Source organism: Chlorocebus sabaeus, chromosome 10 (assembly GCF_047675955.1).
Source record: "Chlorocebus sabaeus isolate Y175 chromosome 10, mChlSab1.0.hap1, whole genome shotgun sequence".
NCBI classification, from domain to species: domain Eukaryota; kingdom Metazoa; phylum Chordata; class Mammalia; order Primates; family Cercopithecidae; genus Chlorocebus; species Chlorocebus sabaeus.
This window is the reverse complement of record NC_132913.1, coordinates 38,739,818-38,755,228: the sequence shown is the minus strand read 5'-3', so window position 1 is coordinate 38,755,228 and position 15,411 is coordinate 38,739,818. Positions and strand designations below refer to the sequence as shown.

General features: G+C 40.6%; 1 protein-coding gene across 5 annotated transcripts in view; it reads right to left on the bottom strand.

Annotated features, from left to right (window-relative positions):
• RIF1 (replication timing regulatory factor 1) overlaps positions 1–15,411 on the bottom strand; it is a 92,257-nt gene that overhangs the window by 65,352 nt on the left and 11,494 nt on the right. For all 5 annotated transcript variants that reach the window (XR_005241560.2, XM_007964960.3, XM_007964959.3 and 2 more), the window contains exons 8-11: positions 13,750–13,842; positions 7,607–7,745; positions 3,560–3,711; positions 980–1,097 (exon numbers count right to left, since the gene is read on the bottom strand). Coding sequence is in view for 4 of the 5 variants with exons in the window: in XM_007964960.3 (XP_007963151.3) it covers positions 980–1,097; positions 3,560–3,711; positions 7,607–7,745; positions 13,750–13,842 (502 nt within the window). In the remaining variant the exon portion in view is untranslated. The remainder of the gene's footprint in view (positions 1–979; positions 1,098–3,559; positions 3,712–7,606; positions 7,746–13,749; positions 13,843–15,411) is intronic.

Genomic DNA, 15,411 nt, shown 5'->3' with positions numbered 1-15,411 from the left:
CATAAAGAGACACTATAACTGCTAAGATTTTGAGACAGAGTCTCATTGTACTGCCAAGGCTGCAGTGCAGTGGTATAATCATAGTTCACTAAAATCTCAAACTCCTGGGCTCAAGCAATTCTCCCATCAGCATTCCAAGTAGCCGTAACTATAGATGGATGGATGTCACTGTGCTCCGCTAATTTTTTAATTTTTTGTAGAGACAGGGTCTCACTATATAGTACAGGCAGTATCGAACTCCTGACGTCAAGTGATCCTCCCGCCTCAGCCTTCCCAAGTGCTGAGATTATAGGTGCGTGCCACTGCACCTGGCTGAAGTGTTGTTTTTGTTCTGAGACTGAGTCTCGCTCTGTTGCCCAGACTGGAGTGCAGTGGCATGATCTCGGCTCATTGCAACCTCTGCCTTCCAGGGTTTAAGCGATTCTCCTGCCACAGCCTCCCAGGTACCTGGGCTTACAGGCGCCCACCACCATGCCCGGCTAATTTTTGTATTTTTGGTAGAGACGGGGTTTCACCGTGTTGGCCAGGCTGGGTCTCAAACGCCTGACCTCAAGTGATCTGCTGGTCTCGGCCTCCCAAAGTGCTAGGGTTACAGGCATGAGTCACCTCGCCCAGCCAATGTGTTGTTTTTAATAGCGCTAAGATTCTGGTTCTAAAACCAACAGACTTTCATGTTAACTGCTCTGAGGCTTTTTTTGTAATGTACCTCATATAATGTACTGAAAATACATCTGTCTTTTTAACCACAACTACGTGCTTACAACAGTACTCAGTAACATAAAAACAAAACAAAACAAAAAACAGGAAGACACAATGGATTTTTTGGTAATGAATCTAAAAATTATGAAGTGCTTCATTTCATACGAAAAACACTGAGTAAAACCTCTCAAAGTTTGTTTTATTCCCTACTTCAAAACTATGGTTCTAGGTCAACAAAGCCTGATTAAAAAAGCAAAAACCAACAATATCTACCTCTTACCTTTGTGTACAGGAGTCATAGGATTTAAACCTGGAGATGTAGCTACATGACACGAATTGCCTTGAGGTGAGGCATTAGAATCAATGCTTATTGTACTTTGAATCAGAGGCACACAAACCTATGGGGTAAAAGAAGAGAAAACATCGATCTATAAACTATACATCTGTCACAGTTTCTAAAAGCCTCACATAATATAAATTTCATTAAATGGAGCCTTAATATATTCCATTTTACAGATTGTTTCCATGCACAAACAGGCTAAAAAATGAAATTTGGAAAAAATATGAACATTTTATTACAATTGTATTTGCCCTAAATGTGTATTACCTAAATTTGTTTATATACATAAACATCTGAATTGTATACATTATTGATAGACTAATTTAAACTTTTTAAAACCCTGGATTATCATCCTAGTACCAGTCACCTGTAGTTACCAAATAAATTATTCCAATTAATGTATTGGACAAATGCAAAGAATTAGCCCATTGGACCCTTAAAACGGTAGAATTTGGAAAATTCATTATGATCCAAATTACATTATTGACAATACCCATCTTCAATTACTTCATGTTATATAAAATTTAAAACTCTTAATATATTAAAAAATTAAGAACTGAATAAAAATGGCTTAAGTCCTCCTTTCCAAGAATGCATTCCCTGCTATGCAGCTATTTACATAAAACATAAGGACTATAGATGCATAAGTAAAATATACCCCCAAAATCCAAAATAAGTGAAGAAATGAGAAAGATGTTAGCAGAGCTGCTCCTTTTAACTGTAAAAAAAATTCAAAAACCAAGCCGGGTGCCATGGCTCACGCCTGTAATCCCAGCACCTTGGGAGGCCGAGGCAGGTGGACCACGAAGTCAGGAGATCGAGACCATCCTGGCTAACACAATAAAACCCTATCTCTACTAAAAATACAAAAAATTAGCCGGATGTGGTGGTGGGTGCCTGTAGTCCCAGCTACTCTGGAGGCTGAGGCAGGAGAATGGTGTGAACCCGGGAGGTGGAGCTTGCAGTGAGCCGAGATTGTGTCACTGCACTCCAGCCTGGGTGACAGAGCAAGACTCCATCTCAAAAAAAAAAAAAAAATTCAAAAACCAAGGATGGAAATAATTGCAAAAAACCCAAAAGGTTTAGGTAAGATTAAACTTTATGTCTAAATACTAGTAAGGATATGCAAATCCTGAAGAATTCATAAAATCACTGCGTAACAATTAAAAAGAACCTACAAATAGGATTAAATCACTGGTTATCACTATGCAGCCTAGAAAACAGAGGAACAAAAAATAACTACCCAGTGTAGCACTTGATTTCTCTTTTTTTTTTTTGAGATGGAGTCTCACTCCGTTGCCTGGGCTGGAGTGCAGTGGCGTGATCTTAGCTCACTGCAACCTCCAACTCCTGGGTTCAAGCAATTCTCCTCAGTCTCCCGAGTAGCTGAGACTTCAGGCACATGCCACCATACCCGGCTAATTTTTTGTATTTTAGTAGACACGGGGTTTCAACATGTTGCCCAGGCTGGTCTCGAACTCCTGAGCTCAGGCAATCCACCTGCCTCAGCCTCCCAAAGTGCTAGGATTACAGGTGTGAGCCACCATGCCCGGCTGATTCCTATTTCACTGATGCTGGTTTTCTTCTCAATTATATTCCAAATCCTCTAGGGAAAAAAAGCCTCTTTTTAAAATCATAATGCTTGTAGAGTAAGAATGAGTATTTGATTACTTGCTGATTTAAAAACATTTCAGGGCCAGGCGCGATGGCTCATGCATGTAAGCCAGCACTTGGGGAGGCTGGGGCAGGTGGATCATTTGAGGCCAGAAGTGTGAGACCAGCCTGGCCTCCATGGTGAAACCCTGTCTATACTAAAAATACAAAAAATCAGCCAGGTGTGGTCGTGTGCCTGTAGTCCCAGCTACTCGGGAGGCTGATGCAGGAGAATCACTTGAAGCCAGGAGATGGAGATTGCAGTGAGCCGAGATTGTGCCACTGCACTCCAGCCTGGGCAACAGAACAAGACTCTGTCTCAAAATAAATAAATAAATAAATAAATAAAAACATTTCAGGTAAAGAGGCTCCATTTCAAGCAATTGAACAATACCCCTGTGGGAAATGAATTTAAGTTCTCTGCCAGTCAAGTGAAAGATCTTTTATATGTTCTAGTCTACTAACAAATAGCAAAAATAACACTAAAAGAGTACATTGGGCCGGGCGCGGTGGCTCAAGCCTGTAATCCCAGCACTTTGGGAGGCCGAGACGGGTGGATCACGAGGTCAGGAGATCGAGACCATCCTGGCTAACACGGTGAAACCCCGTCTCTACTAAAAAAAATACAAAAAACTAGCCGGGCGAGGTGGTGGGCGCCTGTAGTCCCAGCTACTCGGGAGGCTGAGGCAGGAGAATGGCGTGAACCCGGGAGGCGGAGCTTGCAGTGAGCCGAGATCCGGTCACTGCACTCCAGCCCGGGCGACAGAGCAAGACTCCGTCTCAAAAAAAAAAAAGAGTACATTGGTAACAACTTAAGAACACATTAACAAAAACATAAAGTGCTATAGTCAACACTTGTAACGTTACCTGTTCAAAATTAGCAGGAAGATGAGGTCCAAGTCTCATCAGTAAATACCACCAGACTTCTAGTTTTGTTAATGCTAGAGTTTCTGTTCTCACGTGGATTGAACTCAAAGGCTGCATTAACAACTTGAGTCTTTTTGCACTACATAGTATATCTTAAAAGAAAATAAGCACACAGGTAAAGAGACGTCCAAGCTAAAGATTAACTCCAACATTAGCTATGCAACAGTCTTTTATCACAGCAAGAGAACAGATTTTAAAATACTTTTTAAAAAAATAAATCCCCAGGATGTCCTTGCTCTACCCAAAACTTGCATTTTCATAAACTGTAGTACCGCTGAACCAAAGACACTAAATAAGGCAAAAATGTATTTTAACACAAATAAGTAGTATTTATTAGATACTGTGTGCCAGGGGCAATTTCCCACCAGGAAATACTTTAGGTTGGTTACAAATGAGGGGATGCTACTGACATCTTATGGGTAGAGTACTAGGGACACTACTAAACTTCAACACACAGGACAGTCCCGAAAAACAAATCATCCAGCATAAAATGCCAAAACTTTGAGAAATACTGTCCTAGCTGCTTTAGCATTCTCGTTATCCCCATTTGACAAAGAAACGGAAGCATGTTTACATTATGTCAAAAAAGGCTATCATTTTAAAAATCAATTATTAATATATTTCATCAAAAATCATTACTACTGGGGCCACTGATTGAATACATTTTTGAAATCTAAATAGATTCAGATTCAGGACTGCCCTATCTTAACAATAATCATATTGTTAAAATTCAGCATAGAAATTAAATCCAATCTTCAGACAAAACATTTATGCCAAATGAGTAAGACTGGGGATACGAAAAATTAATACATAGTCTGTGCTAAAATAACTTGTCGAAAAGACCTTAAAAGGGTTGGGCATGGTGGCTCACGCCTATAATCCTAGCACTTTGGGAGGATGAGGAGGGCAGGTCACTTGAGGTCAGGAGTTTGAAACCAGCCTGGCCAACATGGTGAAATCCTGTCTCTACTAAAATTACAAAAAGGTTAGATGGGCATTGCATTGGGCGCCTGTAATACCAGCTACTCAGGAGGCTAAGGCAGGAGAATCGCTTGAACCCAGGAGGCAGAGATTGCAGTAAGCTGAGATCGTGACACTGCACTCCAGGCTGGGCAACAGAGTGAGACTCCGTCCCGAATAAATAAACAAACAAACAGACTTGGAAAGGACTCAGTCAGGCCATGTATTTGGTAGAATGGCATTCAACAATGTCAGTTACAACTACTCTGCCATTTAGCTATTTCAATTAACAGTTCTATAAGAAAATAAAGGCAGATCACTGTATGAACAAGTTATCTAGTCCAAGACACTTACTTTTTGGGGGCCCCTATTCTTTTCGTTCATTCGTTTATTCATTCATTCAGAGACGGAGTTTCGCTCTTGTTGCCCAGCCTGGAGTGCAATGGCGCCATCTCGGCTCACTGCAGCCTCCTGCTCCAGGGTTCAAGCGATTCTCCTGCCTCAGCCTCCCAAGTAGCTGGGATTACAGGCATCTGCCACCATGTCCGGCCAATTTTGTATTTTTAGTAGAGACAGGGTTTCTCCATGTTGGTCAGGCTGCTCTCTAATTCGAGAACTCAGGTGATCCACCCACCTCTCAAAGTGCTGGGATTACAGGCGTGAGCCACCACGCCTGGCCTCTATTCTATTTATGAGAAGAGCTCCATAATAATATCTCTACAATAGCAGAGATTAATTGCCATGCAATAAACCAATCTCCTTTAATTACAAAATCTGATTTTACACAGGACAGTGATGGATGCCCAGTTTTTGACTACTTTTTCTAGTCGGCCATTGAGCCATTCTACCCAGTAAAATATTTAAGTGGATATGTATATAAGATTCTTAGAAGGTTATTTCTAAGTATAGGTGACTCAGCTGTGAAGAAGTCTTTCCTGTTCTACCTTCCCTCCTTCCTGTCTGCAACTAAGATGAATCGAAGATGGCAGAGCAAAAACAGTCATCTGATTCCTTGATGACTTCCTGGATCCACAGTATGAGTCGTGGATTCCCTAGCTCTGAACTTATTTTTAACTTACCCTCTTTAAACTACTCTTATTTTACGCTTCAACTTAATTCCGAAAGATTGTAGTCCCAAACATTACTTTTGGGTTTACAGTTAGACCCAAATACATGCCAGCTCATAAACATAAAAATAAGCTACAATTTCAATTAAAAATTATAGTAGACTGAGCACAGTGGCTCACACCTGCAATCCTAACACTTTGGAAGGCTGAGGTAGGTAGATCACTTGAGTCCAGGAGTTTGAGAGTAGCCTGAGCAACATGGTCAAATCCCGCCTCTACAAAAGACACAAAAACTAGCCAGACATGGTGGCACATGCCTGTAGTCCCAGCTACCTCAGGGGCTGAGGTGGGAGGATCACTAGAGCCCAGGAGGTCAAGGCTGCAGTCAGCCATGATCATGCCACTGCACTCCAGCCTGGGTGACAGGGTAAGACCCTAAGAGAGAAAAAAGAAAAAAAAAAAAAAACCTATACCCCCAAAATGTATGTACCAGTATTTTAAATAAAAGTAATTAAAGGGCTAGGAGCAGTGGCTTTCTAGCCCGTAACCCCAGCACTTTGGGAGACCGAAGCATGCGGATCACAAGGTAAGGAGATGAAGACCATCCTGGCTAACACGTGAAATCCCGTCTCTACTAAAAATGCAAAAAATTAGCCAGGCATGGTGGCGGGCGCCTGTAGTCCCAGTTACTTGGGAGGCTGAGGCAGGAGAATGGCGTGAACCCGAGAGGCAGAGCTTGCAGTGAGCTGAGATTGCGTCACTGCACTCCAGCCTGGGCGACAGAGCAAGACTCCGACTCTGTCTCAACAACAAAAAATGTAATTACAGTTAATGCAAATAATCACAATATAAAACATATTAAAAGGAGGAAGAAATGAGATAAATAATGGTCTTTGGCAGGAAAAATATAGGATAACAAGTCAACATTACTTAGCAGTTCTTGTAAACACACAGTATTAATTAAAACTAAGATTAACTACCACCTAGTTAAGTACTCATACTAACCCAGTTTTGGGCTAAATATTCTTTCTTGTGAATATATTATCATAAAACTCCACTGGACAATAAGAAGGTAAGGTAAAGTAGTAAATCAAAAAGAATGACTTCCAAATATCAATATTCAACCACTATTAGGTACTCTTTTAGAAATCCTGAAAGAAATAAGGCCATCAATCACTGATATTTTTATTCCATGTAAATCACAACTGTTTCTTATCATCTACTGGCTACGTGACCTCTGGAAAATTACTCAATCTCTCTAAAATAGTGATTAATAATTACATCTCAGGTCTATTGTGATGATTAAATAAAATATACATAAAGCACTCAATTCAGAGCTAACATGTAAGAAAGTCACAAATAGGCTGGGTGCAGTGGCTCACACCTGTAATCCCAGCATTTGGGAGGCCAAGGCGGGTGGATCACTTGAGTTCAGGAGTTCAAGACCAGCCTGGCCAACATAGTGAAACCCTGTCTCTACTAAAAATACATATATTAGCTGGGTATGGTAGTAGGCATCTGTAATCCCAGCTACTCAGGAGGCTGAGGCAGGAGAATCGCTTGAACCTGGGAGGCGTGGGTTGCAGGGAACCAAGATCCCACCACTGCACTCCAGCCTGGGCAAGAGTGACACTCTGTCTCAAAAAAATAAAATAAGATAAAATAAAATAAAATAAAATAAAAAATAAAAAATAAAAAAAATAAAGGAAGCCACAAAGAGTTATTTTTCACTTTGTTCAGTTTTTGAAATACTGTAAAACAGATTTTATATTTGTGATTTTCAACGCCTAGTATGTGAATTCTGTTTTCAGTACAAATTTATTACTGTTCCCTTAAAATGAAAATAATTCAGTAGTAGCTTAATTTCAACTTAAAATCCAAAAAAAAAAACAGAAAAATTTCATTTGTCTTGCTTTAAGCAAAATGAATTCACAGAAAATCAAAATTGTTAAAATATTACCTGGATTCAAAGCAAAATTATCTATTAAACTCTTCCAAGCAATAAAAGCTATTTTTTTAATCATGGGTGCTCCACTACGAAATCCAAGTTCTTCTAGTTGCAACAGAGAATTGATGAAACTCCCACTTCGATGCAAGGTCTAAAAAAGGGAAAAATCATTAAGAAGTTATTTATCTGCATGAAACAGAATAATTGCTATCATTCCTTTATTCATTCACTTAATAGATGCTCTTAGGACTTCATAATCTAATGGGGAGACAAAAGATAAATTATTCACAAACATAAAGAGATGTGTTAAATGTTAGATATGTTAAAAGTCTTAGGAATTTAAGAAAATAAACTTTAAACACACATTCCAAACTCAAGACCAAAAAATATATAAAGTTTGAAGAAGCAGATAATGCGTAACACAGAACACTTCTAAAACATTAGAGAAAATTAGGAGTAGATAAATCCCGAACTTTATCAAAGCAATACCAAACAAAATATACGTTTATATTAAAGAATTAGAGAAAAAAGGTGTTGAACCCTGAAAATAATAAAAATAACCTTTCAAACAAACTGAAAGGAAAATTAAGGAAACATCTAATTTCATGGCTGTAAAAGAAACATTTTTAAAAAACAGTAGTATCTGCTAATAAAAAATAGTAAAAGTGAGATAAAAATCAAGAAAACTGAATAAGGTTTCTTTTTTCTGAGAGGGAGTCTCACTCTGTCGCCCAGGCTACAGTGCAGTGGTGCTATTTCGGCTCACTGCAGTCTCCTGGGTTCAAGCGATTCTCCTGCCTCAGCCTCCCAAGTAGCTGGGATTACTGGCTAATACTACCACACCCAGCCAATTTTTGTTTTGTTTTGTTTGTAATGGGAGTCTGGCTCTGTCACCCAGGATGGAGTGCAATGGCTGGATCTCAGCTCACTGCAACCTCTGCCTCCTAGGTTTAAGCGATTCTCCTGCCTCAGCCTCCCAAGTAGCTGGGATTACAGGTGCATGCCACCATGCCTAGCTAATTACTGTATTTTTAGTTGAGGCAGGGTTTCACCATGCTGGCCAGGCTGGTCTTGAACTCTGGAACTCAGGGTGATCCGTCCATCTCGGCTTCCCAAAGTGCTGAGATTACAGGAGTGAGCCACCAGGACCGGTCTAATTTTTATATTTTTAGTAGAGACAAGGTTTTGCCATGCTGGCCAGGCTGGTATCTAACTCCTGACCTCAAATGACCCACCTGCCTCAGCCTCCCAAAGTGCTGGGATTACAGACGTGAGCCACCACAGCCAGCAGAAAACTGGATAGCTTCTGAATTACTTCCAAATATTATGTAAGATTTAACTGAGAAAACCATTAAACAAAAAGAAAAATATGAGCTCAGGAGGAAAAAAAAAATAGGCCAGGCACGGTGGCTCACACCTGTAATCCTAGCACTCTGGGAGGTCAAGGCAGGTGGATCACCTAAGGTCGGGAGTTCGAGACCAGTCTGACCAATATGGAGAAATCCCTTTTCTACTAAAAACACAAAAATCAGCCAGGCGTGGTGGCACATGCCTGTAATCCCAGCTACTCGGCAGGCTAAGACAGGAGAATCACTTGAACCCAGGAGGCCGAGGTTGCAGTGAGCCGAGATCGTGCTTGCACTCTAGCCTGGGCAACAAGCGTGAAACTCTGTCTCAAAAAGAAGAGAAAAAGGAAAATAAAGACAAAATGGAAAAATGACAAGTAATGCATCACAAATAAAAAATTACATAAACACTAATGCTCCTAACAGCCTATAAACCACATATAATCTTAACACACTATAAACCAGAAACAAAAAAAAAAAAAAATGGAAGGCAGGGCGCGGTGGCTCACACCTGTAATCCCAGCACTTTGGGAGGCCGAGATGGGCAGATCACGAGGTCAGGAGATCGAGACCATCCTGGCTAACACGGTGAAACCCCGTCTCTACTAAAAATACAAAAAATTAGCTGGGCGTGGTGGTAGGCGCCTGTAGTCCCAGCAACTCGGGAGGCTGAGGCAGGCAAATGGCGTGAACCCAGGAGGCGGAGCTTGCAGTGAGCCGAGATCACGCCACTGCACTCCAGCCGGGGCAACAGAGCGAGACTCTGTCTCAAAAAAATAAAATAATAAAATAAAATTAAAAATGGATTAGAAAACAAAAAACATACAAGTTAGCTACAAGAGCTAAAGGAAATACTTCGTAACAGATCTAGCCCAAGAAGTTACACACAAGATGAAAACTACAAAGCACTGCTGAAAGAAACTAAAGACCTAGGCCTGGTACAGTGGCTGACTCCTGTAATCCCAGCACTCTGGGAGGCCAAGGCAGGTGGATTGCTTTAGGTCATGAGTTTGAGACCAGCCTGGCCAACGTGGTAAAATCCCGTCTCTACTAAAAATACAAAAACGAGCCAGGCATGGTGGCAGGCGCCTATAATCCCAGCTACTAGGGAAGCCAAGGCAGGAGAATCACTTGAACCCAGGAGGCTGAGGTTACAGTGAGCCAAGACTGTGCCACAGCACTATAGCCAGAAAGACTCTGTCTCAAAAACAAACAAACAAACAAACAAAAAAAAAGCCTAAACAAATGGAAAGACATATGCTCATTGGTAGAAAGACTTAACATCAATGAAATGCTAACTACTCAAGGCATTATACACAGATTCATCACAATCCCTACCATGATTTCAACTGTCTTTTTCACAGATAAAGAAGTCTATCGTCAAATTAACACGGAATTGCAAAGAGCCTCAAAAAGTCAAAACAGCCAGCGTGGTGGCTCACAGGAGTAATCCGAACACTTTGGGAGGCCAAGGAGGGCAGATTACAAGGTCAGGAGTTCGAGACCAGCCTGGCCAACATGGTGAAACACCATCTCTACTAAAAATACAAAACTTCAGCCAGGCGTGGTGGTGTGCAACTGCAGTCCCAGCTACTCAGGAGGCTGAGGCAGGAAAATCACTTGAACCCAGGAGGCGGAGGTTGCAGTGAGCTGAGATCACACCACTGCACTCCAGTCTGGGCGACAGGGAGAGTCTCCAGGTCAAAAAAAAAAAATTTTTTTTTTTTAAATTAAAAGCCAAAACAATCCTGAAAAATAAGAAAACCAGACAACTCACACTGACTGACTTCCAAACTTAGTAGAAAGCTACAGTAATTAATACATACGGTAATTGCATAAGGACAGCCATACACACTAACAGCACAGAATACTGAGCCTGGATATAAATCTTTGCACCTGTGTTCAACTGATTTTCAAAAGGCCACCAAAGGCCAGGTGCGGTGGCTCATGCCTGTAATCCCAGCACTTTGGGAGGTCGAGGCGGGTGGATCTCTTGAGCTCAGAAGTTCGAGACCAGCCTGGCCAATGTGGTAAAACCCTATCTCTAATAAAAATACAAAAAAGAAAAAAAATTAGCCGAGCAAGGTGGTGGGCACCTGTAATCCCAGCTACCTGGGAGACTGAGGCAGGAGAATTGCTTGAACCCAGGAGGCAGAGGTTGTACTGAGCCGAGATCATGTCACTGCACTGCAGCCTTGGCAACAGAGTAAGACTGTCTCAAAAAACAAAACAAAACAAAAGGGTACCAAAAGGATTTAATAAAAACAACCTTTTCAATAAATGGTACTGAGGAATCTGAACATCTACACGCAAAAGGATGAACCTGGACACTCACCTTACACCATATCCAAATATTCACTCAAAATGGTTCAAAGATCTACATTCAAGATCTAAAACTGGAAAATTCTTACAAAAACGCATTGGGAAACAAAAATGACATTGCATTTGGCAACAACTTCATGAATATGATGTCAAGTACGAGCAATAACAAAAAATATACATAATAAACCAAAATTTAAAACTGTGCAATGGATATTACCAAGAAAGCAAAAGAGAACCTATAGAATGGAAACAAATATTTGCAAATCACATAACTGATAAGGGATGTATATCAAAAACATATAAAGAACTACAACTCAACAAAAATTCAAACCTACTCAAAAATGGACCAAGGACTTAGACATTTCTCCACAGACAATTAAACAGTCAAGAACCAAGTGAAAAGATGTTCAACATCACTAATAATCAGAGAAATGCAAATCTATACCAAATCAGTCCCACTTCACATTCACTAGAATAGCTATCAAAAAAAAAAAAAGGAAAATAAAAAGTGTTGATGAGGATGTTAAGAAAGTGGAACCCTAGTGCATTACGGGTGGGAATGTAAAATGGTGCAGCTGCTACAGAAGAGTTTGGTGCTGGCTGGTCCAAGTGGCTCATGCCTGTAATCCAGCAATTTTGGAGGCTGAGGCGAGCGGATCACTTGAGTTGGAAACCAGCCTGAGCAGCATGGCAAAATTCCATCTTTACAAAAAATATGGAAAAAAAAAAAATTCAGCTGGGCAGGGTGGTAGTCCCAAGTAATTGGGAGGCTGAGGTGGGAGGATGGTTTGAGCCTGGGAGACAGGTTGAAGTAAGTGAGGTTGTGCCACTGCACTCCAGCCTGGGTGACAGACAGAGCCAGACCTTGTCTCAAAAAAAGAAAGAGTTTGAGGCTTTCTCAAAAAGTTCAACATAGAATTACTACATAACCCAGCAATTCCACTCTTAAGTATATACCCAAAAAACTGAAAGCGGTAACTCTGACAGATTTGTACACTGGTGTTTACAGCAACATTATTCACAATAGCCAAAAGGTAGAAACAACCTAAATGTCTCTCAACAGATAAACAAAATGTGTTATATACAATCACTCAGCCATAAGAATGCAACTTTAATATATGTTATGACATGGATAAATCTTAAAAACTTTATGCTGCCAGGCATGGTGGCACATGCTTGTAATCCCAGCACTTTGGGAGGCTGAGGTGGGCAGATCACAAGGTCAGGAGATCAAGATCATCCTGGCCAAAATGGTGAAATCCTTCCTGTCTCTACTAAAAACACAAAAATTAGCCGGGCATAGAGGCACATGCCTGTAGTCCCAGCTACTCAGGAGGCTGAGGCAGGAGAATTGCTTGAACCTGCGAGGCAGAGGTTGCAGTGAGCTGAGATCACATCATTGCACTCCAGCCTGGGTGACAAGAGTGAAACTCTGTCTCAAAAAAAATAAAAAAACTTTATGCTTAGTGAAATAAGCCAGACACAGAGGAGCAAATATGTTATAATTTCACTTTTATGAAGTACCTAGAATAAGCAAATTTGCAGAGACTGAAAGTAGAACAAAAGGGTGATGTCTGGGTGGGGGAGGAGGGCAGAGGGAGTTTACTGCTTAATGGGTACAGTTTTTGTTGGGGATGATGCACAAGTTTTGGGTATAGATAGTGGTGATGCTTACAATATTATGAATAGATTTAATGCCATTGAATTCTTCATTTACAAATGGTTAGAACACAATAAAAGCAGCACACCCCCTAACACCTAAAACCTTCTTAATCATTGAACATACAGTTGATTCTCGCTCATTATTCATAGTAGTTATGGTTTTCTATTATATAAAATAGCCTGGAAACTAAATTAGCAAATACTGAGCAATCACTCCCATGGGAAATACAGAGTTAGGTTTCTTTGAGTCTATGGACACACTTTTGTCAGCTGTTCAATATATAACCTGTTTAACATCTATCTATTAGAAGATATTTTATATTACTGAATCACTAACATCAAATTCACAGCCAGTAGCTCCATAAATCGTGCCTGAACAAAGTTTATTTTCATCATTGGGTATATCACAGCCTTCCTTTGCTTAGGAACACAAACTAGACAGCATCTGGACCTAGGCTTTGGGTCCCAAATTTAACCAGTAAACCACCAGGAAAAGCACAGAAAAGTGAAAAATGTGGCATTACATGGATTATAAAAAGGACACCTGTTTAAGGTATGAGAACTAAAACAAAAAGGCAGAGTGTAACTTTGCTTGACCTCAGCTGGAAACACGCACATTGTGACTCCAATTCTTTGCCACCCTGGGTGTCTACAAATGATGGCAAAAGCAATGCAAGTACTGATTTCAGATTTACAAATGAATTTTAGTAAGCATGAAATAATGAGCATCAGCTGTACAAAGGAAATAATGAGCATCAAGTGTACAAAGAAAAGAAAGAGTCCAGCATGTAAAAATTGTGGACTGTTCATCAACTGGGCACTTACCCTTCCAAGTAGTTTGACAAACAAAGGCCATAATTTTAACACGTAAGTCTCATTTTTACTCATAAATAGCTTCTGGAGTTCTGAGATTAATTTCTGCAAACAAAAGCAATTAATTTACCAAACAGATTCTTTGAAAAAAAAAATCCAATATCAAAGTCTAGGAATAATTTTCAAAAACTGATTCAACCAGTTTTCTCCATGATAAAAATATTACCCCACCCAAGGCCAGGTGCGGTGGGTCAAGCCTGTAATCCCAGCACTTTGGGAGGCCAAGGCAGGCAGATCACCTGATGTCAGGAGTTCAAGACCAGCCTGGCCAATACAGTGAAACCCCATCTCTACTAAAAATACAAAAATTAGCCGGGTGTGGTGGCAGGCGCCTGTAATTCCTACTACTCGGGAGGCTAAGGCACGAGAATTGCTTGAACTCAGGAGGCAGAGGGTGCAGAAAGCAGAGATCGTGCCACTGCACTCCAGCCTGGGTGACAGAGCGAGACTGTCTCAAAAAACAAACAAAAAAAAATTACCCCTCCCAAAAAACTCCACAAGAAAAGCTGAAGCATAGAGCAAATCTGAAGGAGTTTTTACAGTAAATGCTCTAATACAAACACCCAGATTCTATCATTAACACTTTACTACGTTGGTCTTATCACCTATCTGGCCATCCTACCATCCATCAATCCAACTTTTTTTCTACCAATATACTTTACCCTAAAAATGTCAGCATGCATATCATTAACTAGTTTAAATGGCACTGTATTAATATTTTCACACTAATAATGAAAAAATACATTAATAGCTTCATAATCAACAGACACGTGAAACAATTTTTAGCTCAAATTTATATAAAGAATTTCATATATGCTTTGTTGCAAGCTTGATAAATGGGTTACAAAAGGGATTTTATGGTCAGGCACGGTGGCTCATGCCTGTAATCTCAGCACTTTGGGAGGTCGAGGCAGGCAGATCACAAAGTCAGGAGTTCGAGACCAGCCTGGCCAATATGGTGAAACCCCACCTCTACTAAAAATACAAATATCAGTCGGGCATGGTGGCAGGTGCCTATAATCCCAGCTACTCCTGCTGAGGCAGGAGAATCACCTGAACCCAAGAGGTGGAGACTACAGTGAGCTGAGACCGCATCACTGCACTCCAGCCTGGGCAACAATCGCGAAACTGTCTCAAAAAAAAAAAAAAAAAAAAAAAAAAATTTATATGCATATATGTGTTACTAAAAAATGAATTCATCAGAATAAAGCTATTTATGAAGACACTCGAGTTACTCTGTCATACTGAACATTACCAAGAAGTCTTCTGCATTTTAAGCAAGTAAAATCCCAGGTTTTAGGGGCTGGGTGTGGTGGCTCACGCCTGTCATCCCAAAACTTTGGGAGACTAAAGTGGGAGGACTGCTTGAGCCCAGGAGTTCAAGATCTGCTTGGTTAATATAGTGAGACCTTGTCTCTTAAAACAAAAAATAAAACAAGGCCTTCAAATATGGCTTTCCATGTAATCGAGAGTAAAAAATCCATCCTTACAATGGTTCCCGCCATGGTCCTATGTGATTGGGCCCTCTTTTCCTCTCTCCAATTCACTCCACTACTGTTATACTGCCCAGTGTTCCCAGAACACCAACCAAGTACACAACCATTAGAGACGGGC